Source organism: Artibeus jamaicensis, unplaced genomic scaffold (genome assembly GCF_021234435.1).
Source record: "Artibeus jamaicensis isolate MK-2021 breed Jamaican fruit bat unplaced genomic scaffold, CSHL_Jam_final scaffold_3222, whole genome shotgun sequence".
Lineage (NCBI taxonomy): Eukaryota > Metazoa > Chordata > Mammalia > Chiroptera > Phyllostomidae > Artibeus > Artibeus jamaicensis.
Genome location: NW_026522038.1, coordinates 5,045,800 through 5,058,028, shown reverse-complemented (window position 1 = coordinate 5,058,028; position 12,229 = coordinate 5,045,800). Strand labels below are relative to the sequence as shown.

Below are 12,229 nucleotides of genomic sequence, written 5' to 3'. Positions count from 1 at the left end.
TTTCAAATATAGAATTACCCTTGAGAAAACAATAGTACAATTTCCCCTGAAAAGATATAGCAACTTAAAGCCAGCTAAGGCAGGACTGTTGAGAGTTCTTGACACGAATAGCACATTCCTGCTCTGCTGACAGAGCCTGGGTAGAACATTCAGCCTCTCAAAGCTGACAGGAGCCGTCGCCTGAAGGTGCGCACACTCAGCAGCTTCCTTCGGGCCGACACCCAGACTTCCAGGTCACCGTTCTATGGGATGGCTCCCTCAGTCTAGTCCCAGGTAAGCCATGGACTATACTTAACATGTAGGTGTCACATTTACCTAATGTCTCAGCCCAGTTACTTCCACTGGATTCTTGTCGTCAGTAGCTCACCAGAGAAAGGACCGGTGTTACACATCCTGGGTTCATTAAATGAAGCCTGGAGTCTCAAATAGGAGGAGCCCTGATGGCCAGCCTGCTTCCCAGTATCTCCAGATTCTCACTGGACTTCCATGGGATGAGATGTGGAGCCACATACTCTTTGAGAATATTGACAACTATGGAACTACTTCTCTAAAATATTTGAAAACACTGACATTTTGCACACAGTCAAACCTACAGAGGTCTGTGGAGTTCACTCAGAGAAACCCTGTAAATGTTAACCTCTGAGTAGCCTCTGAAACCAGTTGATCTAGGAGCAGAAGATATAAAAAAGACCTGAAAGTGTCACGAAGGCCTTTAAAACAGGGGCCACAGGGCTGGCTGGTGTGGCTCAGTGGATGGAGTGCTGGCCTGTGACCCAAAGGGCTACTGGTTCACTTCCCAGCCTAGGACACATGCCTGGGCTGTGGGTCAGGTCTGCATTAGTGGGCACACTAAAAACATTGGGGGAGGGCAGATCAAATTGTTTTCTGGATAAAAAATGTGGGGAGTAAAACTGCTTTCACATGAAGGCTCTGGATGGCCCACTGACGAGCAGCCGTGGTCCTTGCTTCAGAGACTCACCGCACCTCACCTTCACAGTACTTTCCATCCTGGCTCAAAGCATATCCCTCCGCACACGTGCACAAATGGGACTTTGGGTCTCGCCCACACATGCTGACTCTGCAGTTGCCTTTCCTCAGTTTGCAGAGTTTCTGATCTAGAAGAGAAGAAGGTTTATTTGAAATAGAAGTGTGTTTTGGCAGCAGAAAATGCGTGGTTCCACCATGGTCCTAAAGAAGGCTAATCTCCTCTCGACAGCAGCAAGGGGCCCACAGCTTTAGGGTCAGATTGCTGTAGATGGATTCCACAGCATTCCAAAAACCATTTATTTTTCTAATTGTTAAAGAATATCCTTTCTTAACAATAATATTTATGGGTCAGATCTATATATTTAACTGTTTTTAGGATCATTATTTCAAGAACAACATCTTTCAGAATTAATAAACATCAGTGTGATATGTCTTATGTCAAATGTCTGAGTTTATTACTTCCAGCATTCCATGTTTTACAAAATAGCCCAAGGTACATAGTCAAATCTGCTTAATTAGGTAGGTTCTTGGGTTGCATTAGCCAAATACATGAACAATAAATGGCCAATGTGATATCTTTGATTATCAGAGCCAGAGTCAAGGGCTAATCTAGTAACACATATAGCTCTGTTCAAATTGCACTTCTTACTCTCTGTCTTTTTTAGCAATGACAAGACCTTTGTAAAAACACTCTGAAAAGTACTGAGATAAGCTTGAATCTGAGGGCAGATCCCAGGTTGCAGGTAGTAATGGAGGCCAGAGCTCTGGCCAGGGGTGACCTCAAGGGAAGAAGATGGGCGTCATGGACCCTGGTTCATATATGGCTGAGGTCAGTGAGAACCTGTGAATCAGGAGAACTACACACCTAGGGGCAGGGAGGCTGAAAACGGCCTTGCGGTCAAAGGCGTAAGAAACAAACCAGCAAGAGCCTGAGCACAGTAGAGCAAGGGGTGGAGACCCTTCTCCACACATGTCTCTGTTTAACCACGTGTAAATGTCTCCTCACTCTGACTCCGTTTCCCTCCATTTGAAATCATTAAACACCACTCTTCACCAATACCAGGATGACACAGTAGAAATATATTCCTGCCCCTTGAAAATGCCCCTAGAGTACACTGAGACCACCTGAAGGGCATGTCACACTCTAGAGAGTCTGATTGGTGAGTCAAGGGAATGGCCCAAGAATCTGCATTTGTCACAGTTTCAGAGTGATTTGGACGGTGGGAACCTTCTCATTACACTCTTGGAAACAACGGTCTAATGTTCTAATGAAATGTCTCTCCTTCATCTCAGTTACCATTACCTCCTTGTACCTAGTCTGTTATTTCCTTACTTATTTTAAATGTGTTTATTCGGATCTCTTTACAGAATTAAATCCACAATCAATTTTCCCCATTATTCAATACTGTTGCAATAAGACCTACTAAGGAAGTTAAGATTTATACTGAAGAATGTTTTGGGATATTGATTCCAAAATTTTGTTTCCTGTCCATGTTTTTTTTGTGCCAATTATGAATTATGGTTATATTGTTTTCTGTGTCCCCACAGGTTTCAAATATTAAAGTTGTAAGTAAGCAAAATTAAAAATAACCCCAAAAGGTACAGTAAATGACTAAAATTAGAAACTTGTAAATTTATTGGAGACAAAATATACCCACTGCAAATTTCTTTTTAAAAAAAAACCATAATTTTAACTTTAATTTTTTTAAAGCTTTCAAGTAAACAATGACAAAAACCCAGAAAGTCTAATTTGGACTTTTATTAGCACCAAAGTACAATTGCTTTCATGAGGCAACAAAAAATTGAACCTTAACACTTCCTGTAAATATCCCTTATAAAAATCTTTCCAAACTCAGCATCCTGGATGACCACCCGATTAAGAAGCAGGAAAACCGAGTTCTTCCTTGGCTCCACCTTTTACATTGAATCACTTTTCTTTTTGACCTCAGTTCCCTAATTCATGAAATTAAAGTGTTGAAATAGATATTGTCTGAGGTCTCTCACTTAAAAAAATATTTTTAATGGTTTCATGCAGAATCAGATGTCTGTAGTACATTCCTCTAAATTTATACCTGTAAAGATTCTCAAACTTTAATTACTGTTTATGGTATGTTAATGGAGATTCAAACTGACTAATGAAGAAAATAATTAGTATCTAGGGTACAGGAAATGCTCTTTTCTTCATCCAGATCGAAAATTTTTTTTGGGGGGGTGATACTGTTTTACCACCTCTTGCCATTATCAGTGTTTTTATTATCATCACCATTGTCACCATCATCATCACAATTATGTATATTCACCTTTTTCCATTAAAGAATAAAATTCTGAGAATAAGGCATATGTACATATTCCGTTCATATTTTCTTTTTTTAATTCCTCCATTCCTCCATTTTAATTCCTCCATTGATAGTCCCACTTAGCATGGTGCCTTGTACGACACAGGTGTATTGCCGACACCTGGAACACACACACAAAGACCTGCCACCTGCAACTTAACTCCTTTATTTGGTTTCTCGTCCGATTTCCAATCCACCTTAGAGATAGAACTCAAACAGATGGTCAGACTGTGCTAGCCCAGTACCCTTTCCACTGTACCATGCTGCTGATGGTTTTAATGACCTTATTAATAACATACATCACTCTCCAAAGATGAGCATAGGCAGGAAAACAATCACTATTTTCCTCTGAATGTGCTGATGATGTGACCGGAATTCAGACACTAAACACTTTAAAAGGTCATTTTAGGAAGTGGCAAAACATAGAGGATTGAGGGCTATATTTTTGTTTAATCACCTTAATCTTCTGCTGTTCTTTAGCTTCAAATTAGGCCGAGGCTGGCACTCAGAATGCTGTTGCTGACCTCAGATAATACCCCTTCCCAGAGCCCAGCAGTGGGGCTTAATTAGCTCTGAGATCAAATTAAAGCTCCCAATCATGGAGTTTAATGTCCACTACCAACTGCTCCTTTAATAACTGTCTGACTAACACAGGCTCTCAGGGGCTTTACTAGAGCCGGATGAATCTATAGATTTTGCCCTGGCCCAGTTCTGAAACGATGGGCTCACAATCCCGTGTCCTCCACTGATCACACCTGCATTCTGCTTGCCTCATCCACAGAGCCTTCCTAAGTCTCTTCATTTGAACCCGTTTGCTCTAATCACTCTTGTAACTAAATATTTAGCACCCCCAATATATGGCATATGCAATAAAAAATTTGAACATTTATAAAGCATTTACCTTATCACATTTGATTTTTATAACAAGCCCTTGAGCTATGTAGAACAAATACTAACCTCCATTTTATAGACTGAAAAATAGAATCTTAAGGATCGTGTACAGGTAATAAGGGGTAGGACTCAAGCTCAAGGCTTCCAGTTGCAGACCCTACCTCTTTATCATGCATAACTCATTTTATTGTGCTTACCTTATTGCATTTTGCAGATGTTGGGGCTTTTTATGAATTGAAGAAGGTTTGTGTCAACCCTGTGTTGAGCAAGCCTATCAGTGTTGTTTTTTCAACAATTGCTCACTTCTGGTCTCTTCCTCACATTTTGATAATTCTCACAGTGTTTCAAACTTTTTCATTATTATTATATTTGTTATATGATGTGTGATAGGTGATCTTTGATGTTACTATTTTAATTGTTTACAGTAAGAAAGTGAAATTAATTGATAAATGTTGGTTTGCTCTGTCTGCCTGGTTGACTGGCTGTTCTTCATTTCCTTCCCTCCCCTTGGGCCACCCTGTTCCCTGAGACATAATATTGAAATTAGGCCAGTTAATATCCCTACAATGGCCTTTAAGTGTTCAAGTGAAAGGAAAATCCCACATCTCTCACTTTAAAACTAAAGCTAGAAATGATTAAGCTTAGTAAGGAAGGTATGTCAAAAGCTGAGATGGGCTGAAAGCTAGCCATCTTGTGCCAAATAGTCAGCCAGATTGAGAATGCAAAGGAAGAATTCTTTTAAATTATATTTTGTTGATTATGCTATTACAGTTGTCCTGAATTTTCCCCCTTTGCTTTCCTCCACCCAGTGCCCCCTACTCCCTCAGGCAATCCCTCCGCCATTGTTCATGTCCATGTGTTATACATATAAGTTCTTTGGCTACTTCATTTCCTATATTGTACTTTATACCCCCATGGCTATTCCGTAACCACATATTTGTAGTTCTTAATCCCCTCACCTCTTCACCCTTTCCCCCACATACCCCTCCCAACTGGCAAGCATCAAAATGCTCTCAGTATCCATAATTCTGTCTCAGTTCTTCTCATTTGCTTGGTTTGTTTTAAGATTTATTTATTTATTTATCTTTAGAGGGGAAGGGAAGAAGAGAGGGAGAGAAATATCAATGTATGGTCACCTCTCGTGTGTCCCCTGCTGAGAACTGTCCTGCAACCCTGGCATGTGCCCTGACTGGGAATCTTAGTTTGTTTTTTAGATTCAATTGTTGAAAGACGTGTATTTATTGCCATTTTATTGTTCATAGTTTTGATCTTTTTTTCTTAAATAAGTTTCTTTAACATTTTCATGTAATAATGGTTCAGTAATGATAAACACCATTAGTTTTTTTCTTGACTGGGGAACTCTCCATCTGCACTTTGAATCTAAATGATAACTTTGCTGGGTAGAGCAATCTTGGCTGGAGGCCCCTCCTTTTCATGACTTGAAAATTTCTTTCCAATCCCTTCTAGCCAGAAAAGTTTCTTTTGAGAAATCAGCTAGAAGCCTTATGGGGACTCCCCTGTAGGTGACTAACTGCATTTCTCTTGTTGGTGACTAACTGCATTTCTCTTGTTGCTTTTAAGATTCTCTCTTTATCTTTGACCTTTGGTATTTTAATTATGATGTGTCTTGGAGTGGGCCTCTTTGTATCCATCTTGTTTGGAACTCTCTGTTTCTTGGGCTTGCATATCTTTTTCCCTCACCAAATTAGAAAACTTTTCTTTCATTATTTTTTCAAACAGATTTACAATTTCTTGCCCTTGCTCTTCTTTTTCTGGTACCCCTATGATGCAAATGTTGTAATGCTTGCTGTTGTTCCACAGGCTACTTATACTATCTTTGTGGGTTTTTTTGGATTCTTTTTCTTCTTGTTACTCTGACTGGTTATTATTATTTTTTGCTTCCTTATGTTCCAAATCATTGATTTGATTCTCAGTTTCATCCACTCTACTGTTGATTTCCTGAAAATTGCTCTTTATTTCAATCACTGTATCCTCATTTCTTACTGTATCTTTTTCCTATCAGTCTGGATGGATGGGATTTCTTCAATTCCATCATTGTTGAACTTCCATTAAACTCAATTTATGACAGTTCTGAGTGATGGTTGCTCTATATTTTAGTTGTAATTTTGATGTGGTTGTGTGAAGAAGTGAACTGTGTTTACCTATACTGCCATCTTGACTAGAATTTCAGGAAAAGTTCTTGAAGGAAATCAAAAGTGCTACTCCACTGAACACATGAATAATAAGAAAGTGAAATAGCCTGACTGCATCTGATACATAAACATTTTCAGTGGTCTGGATAGAATACTAAACCAGCCACAACATTCCCTTAAGCCAAAGCCTAATTCAGGGCAAGGCCTTAACTCTCTTCAATTCTAGGAAGGCTAAGAGAGGTGAAGAATCTGCAGATGGAAAGATTGAAGGTTTGCTCATGAAGTTTAAGGAAAGAAGCTGTTTCCATAACATGCAAATGCAATGTGAAGCAGCAAGTGCTGATGTAGAAGGTGCAGCAAGTTACCCAGAAGATCTATCTATACTAAACAACAAAATTTCAATGTAGACCAAACAAATTTAGATTAAAGAAAGATTCCATTCACAGCTAGAGAGAAGTCAATGCTTGGCTTCAGAGATTCAAAGAACAGGCTGACGTTCTTCCAACACAGCCTGGATAACAGCACATTTGCTTACAACATGGTTTACTAAATATTTTAAGCTCTCTGTTGAGACCTCCTGCTCAAGGTAAAAAAGGATTTCTTTCAAAATATTACTGCCCGTTGACAATGCATCTGGTCAACCCAGAGCTCTGATGAAGGTGTACAATGAGATTAAGGTTGTTTTCATGCTTCTTAACACAACATCCTTTCTGTAACCCATGGATCAAGGAGTAATTTTGACTTTCAAGTGTCATTATTTAAGAAATTCCATAAGACTATAACTATCATGTATAACAATTCCTTTGATGAACCTTGGCAAAGTAAATTGAAAATGTTCTGGAAAGGATTCACCATTCCGTATGTCATTAAGAACATTTGTGATTCATGGGAACATGTCAAAATAACAACATTAACAGGAGTTTGGAAGAAATTGATTCCAACCCTAATGAATGACTTTGAGGGGTTCAAGCCTACAGCAGAGGAAGTAAATACAAATGTGGTGAAACAGGCAAGAGAACTAGAATTAAAATGGGTCCTGAAGATGGGACCAAGTTGCTGCAATTTTATGATAAAACTTGAAACAGAAGAGGCATTGCTTCTTATGAGTAAGCAAAAAAAGCTCTATCTCAAGATGGAATCTATTCCTGTGAAGATGTGAAGATTGTTGAAATGACAAAAGATGTAGAAAATCACATAAACTTAGTTGATGAAGCAGAAGCAGGGTTTGAGAAAGTGACTCCAACTTTGAAAGTAGTTCTACTGTGAGTAAAATGCTATCAAATAGCATCACATGCTACAGAGAAGCCATTTGTGAAATAGTCCATCAATGTGACCAACTTCAGTGTGTTTATTTTAAGAAATTTGCACAGCTACTCCAACCTTCAGCACTACCGCCCTGCTCGGTCAGCACCCATCATCATTGAGGCAAGACTTTACACCAGCCAAAGGATTATGACTTGGGGTGGGGGGGAATGGGAGGGAGGGGGGCAGGGGGGGTGGGATGGGAGAAATAGATTAAAAAAATGTACTTGAAAAATAACTAAATAAAATTTATTAAAAAAAAAGAAAAGTTACCTAAATAAAAATGCCAAACTGTAAACAGGAAAAAAAAAGGATTATGACTTGCTAAAGGCTCAGATGATGGTTAGCATTTTTCATCAATAAAACATTTTTAATTAACTTCATTTTGTATTATGCATTATTAATTCTTAGTATTATGTCTAAAGAATTAGACATTAACTATGTCTAATACCACACCACAGTATATTGCAAACAAACTTATATGCACTGGAAAACTTAAAAATTTGTGTGACTTGTTTTATCATGATACTTGCTTTATTGCAGTGATCTGGAACTGAACTGAAATCTCTTAGGTTTTCCTATATATACGAGGTCCGTCCAGAAAATGTCCAGTCATTCTTAATGTAATGGTTTGTGCAACACTGATGTAGCCTGGCAGCCAAAGAAAGTGGACTGGAATGCACATGCATGAACAATGACAACTTCACTGTACTAGTCATCAGGGGCGGTAGATGCTGTTGAGTGAGCATGTATACTGTGTGGCTGTTGCATTCAAAATGACCGAACATGTAGAGCAACAAAAACCTGCATCAAATTTTGTGTTAAACTTGAACATTCCTCTGTGGAAACTATTCAGGTAATGCAGAAGGCCTCAGCTATGGGCAACTGGTGATTGGCAGCCTCATCACAACAATGACAATGTGACCACTTATGCATCATATCTTGTACAAAGTTTTTGGCAAAACATCAAATCATCTGGATCACTCAGCTCCCCTACATCCCAGATTTAGTGCACTGCTACTTATGGATTTTCCTAAAGCTAAAGACACCTCTGAAAGGAAAGAGATTTTAGAGTGTTAACGAGATTCAGGAAAATACAATGGGGCAGCTGATGGCGATTGGGAGAACAGTGTGAGAACTTTGGAGACTAAGGCATCATTGTCCTATGTACAATGTTTCTGTATGTTGTATCTTCTTCAATACATGTCTCTATTTTTTACATTACATGCTAGATACCTTATGGACAGACCTCATATATTATATATAATGTATTATATAATATATATAAATTATTACACATATAAATAATATATTTTTCTATAAGACCCAGAGTTATATTTTTGTCTCATTTATTGTCTTTCTCACTAGTGAGTTTCCAAATGACTTCCTAAAAAAACTTCCCAAACTGTATAATATAAGTTTATTCTGTTTTCTTAATAGAAAATAACAAGGAAGAAAATATAAGTATGATTATTTGGTGCTACTGGAAATTTATCTTAATTATAGTTCAAAAAAATCAATTAGCCCAAATTCATCTACTTGGTATCCTTAATCATCTAAACCTTTCTAAAAATCAGAGAGTAAACAAATCAACAGCCTCCAAACAGTTAAAGAAATGCTTTTGATTCTCAGAAGAGCCCCTCAGGCCCACCCAGTCATTTATATTTTACACCCATTTCTGACAAGTTTGACCAGCCCATAGCACAAAATAAAAATGCAAGGTGTGTATTGTTAACTCCCATTGTCACCACCCCCTAAAACCACTGCATTCCCTGACAGCAGAAGTGGCTGCATGATGCTAGCTGTCTTTCTCATGGCCCCAGACGCAGCCTCAGCCCAGCTTCCAGACCTTCCAGGGCTGTTGCTGGGAGAGTGCCGGTGAGATAACCCTATTGGCCGTCTCTCCCATGAGGACTAGAAGCCTCAAATCTGGGATCCTCCTAGACGGAGAGTGTGCAATTTGAGTGTCTAAGTGATATTAACTGCAATGAATAAAAACATGTCAAATATTTTTAAATTCATAAGTTTATGAAGATGCTTTGAGAAAGATCACCACTGTAAGGTATACTAATATTTATTCTGAAAACAGATAAATTATGGTGGGAAATCAAGCTTTTACCTTTCCTATAAAAGATTCTTCTCAAATAGCTAATGTGAAAAAATTCCTTCAGTGGGAGAACATATTCACTGACACATCTGATAAGGGATTGATATGCAAAACATAAAAAATAAAACTCAACACCAGAAAAACCAAAACAATTCAATTAAAAAAAAGGCAAAGGACCTGAATAGACACTTCTCCAAGGAGGACATACAGGTGACCCATAAACATATGAAAAGATGCTCAATATCACTAGTCATCACAGAAATGCAAATTAAAACTATAATGAGATATCACCTCACATCAATCAGAATGGCTATCATCAATAAATCAACAAACAACAAATGCTGGTGAGGATGTGGAGAGAGGGGAACCCTAGTGCACCATTGGTGGTAATGCAGACTGGTGCAGCCCTGGGAAAACAGTACAGAGTTACCTCCAAAAATTAAAACTGGAACTACCTTATGACTCAGAGATTTTCCTTCTGGGAATTTATCTGAGAAGACTCAAGACACTAATTCAAAAGACTATAAGCACCCCTATGTTCATTGCAGTATTACTTACAATACCCAAGATTGGAAGCAGCCCAAGTGTCCGTCAGTACATGAGTGGATAAAATAACTATGGGACAGTTACACAATGGAATACTACTGGGCCATAAAAAAGATGAAAATTTTATGTTTTGCAACACCAGTGATGGACCTGGAGAATGTTGTGCTAAGTGAAATAAGCCAGTCAGAGAAAGACAAATACCATGTGATTTCACTCATGTGTAGAATGTAACGAACAAACTGAACTAACGAGCAAAACAGAGACAGACAGAAAACAGGCTAACAGCTCTGGGGGTGGGAAAGGTGGGTTAGGGGATGGAGGGACCAAGCTAAAAAGAAAAAGGACTCACAGACATGGACAACTGTGTGGTGATTACAGGGGCTGGGGGAGATAGGTGATGGAAGAGAGTATAAGGGGGACAAATACTAATGGAAAAAAGTACAATAAAAGTTGAAAAATAATTTGTTCAGCTAATAAATGCATAAGTGATGATCGGCTTGAATGCCCTCACTTTGAACCAGTAACCAAAAAATGGCTGTAGGCAATGTTAAATGATAGCCTCTAGAGCCATTTGCAAATGATTGATGGGAAACTTTATGATGGATGGACCAGGTTGGCAACACCAGAACTTCTGAGGAACTTAAACATCTCAAAAGAACAAAAACCAGCCACCACGTGCCCCTGGTGTGGCCAGTAGGAAGCATACAGGGCTGCCGGCAGTGGCACCTATTCAATGCTCTTGCAAAAAAAGTCTGAATCTGATCAGGCTCCTAGGCCTAACCTATCTGTTTAAGGAAATACAGAATCACATGAAATAACACCATGGTGATATAATCTGCAAAATCCAGAATGTGAACAATTCTACAAAACAAAGGATCTGGTTTCCCCAATAAACAAATGGTAAGAAAAAGCCCTGGATTAGAAGATAAAGTGAGGTCACAGCCAGGCATGTGAAAACCAGCAAGCAATGAGAGCTGACAGCAAGAAAGAAAACACAACTGATAAGGAGCCATTCCAGCCATTGAAAAGGCATTTCAAGGGGCAGCCGTTTGGTTTCAGGGCAAACCCTCATCACAAACCCAGCTCTGCCCCAAACCAGCCCTATGCTTGCCCCAGGAACATGTGTCTGCGGAAATGAGACCCTGTCACTAAGAAAATGTCAATATCTACAAATATGTAAGAAATATATAGCAGTCCACATTTTGCTAAGATGTCTATGAAAAGTAAAGAGCTTTGGGAGTTTGAATTGATAAGTTTTAACTACACAGAAACAGAAGAAACAAATCCCATGGACCGTTGGTGAGAATGTAATACGGCACTGCTATTATAAGTATGAAGATTTCTCAAAACATTAAAAACAGAAGCGTCATATGATCTCGAAATTGACTTCAAAGGAATTGAGAGCAGGGTCTTGGATGGATGGACAGGCTGGCAGGGCCCAAAGTGCTGATGAATCTTGAATATCACAAACAGAACAAGAACCAGCCACTGCACGTACAGGTTCATAGAAGCATTATTTGCAATAGCTAAACATGGAAGCAGCCCAAGTGTTCGTCAATGGATAGATGAACTAGTAAACTGTGGGACATGCATAAAATAGGATATTATTCTTTGAAGAGGAAGGCATTCTGACGTGCGCTACAGCATGGTTCAACCTTGAGGACACTAAATGAAATAAGCCAGTTACAAAAGACAAATATTCTGTGATTCCACTCTGTGAGGTACTTAGAGTGGTCCAAATCATAGAGACAGAAAGTGGAGTGGTGGTTGCCAGGGGCAGAGAGATGTTGTGGTTAAGTGGATATGGAGTTTCAGTGTCACGAGACGAAGAGTGATGGAGACGGATGGTGCTGATGGTTGCCTAGCGATGTGAATATACATCATGCCACTAACTGTATGCTTAAAAT

General features: G+C 39.0%; 1 protein-coding gene across 6 annotated transcripts in view; it reads right to left on the bottom strand.

The window, feature by feature from the left end:
- EGF (epidermal growth factor) overlaps nucleotides 1–12,229 on the bottom strand; it is an 89,731-nt gene that overhangs the window by 47,753 nt on the left and 29,749 nt on the right. For all 6 annotated transcript variants that reach the window (XM_037156209.2, XM_037156189.2, XM_037156199.2 and 3 more), the window contains one exon: nucleotides 990–1,115. In XM_037156209.2, the coding sequence (XP_037012104.2) occupies nucleotides 990–1,115 (126 nt within the window). The remainder of the gene's footprint in view (nucleotides 1–989; nucleotides 1,116–12,229) is intronic.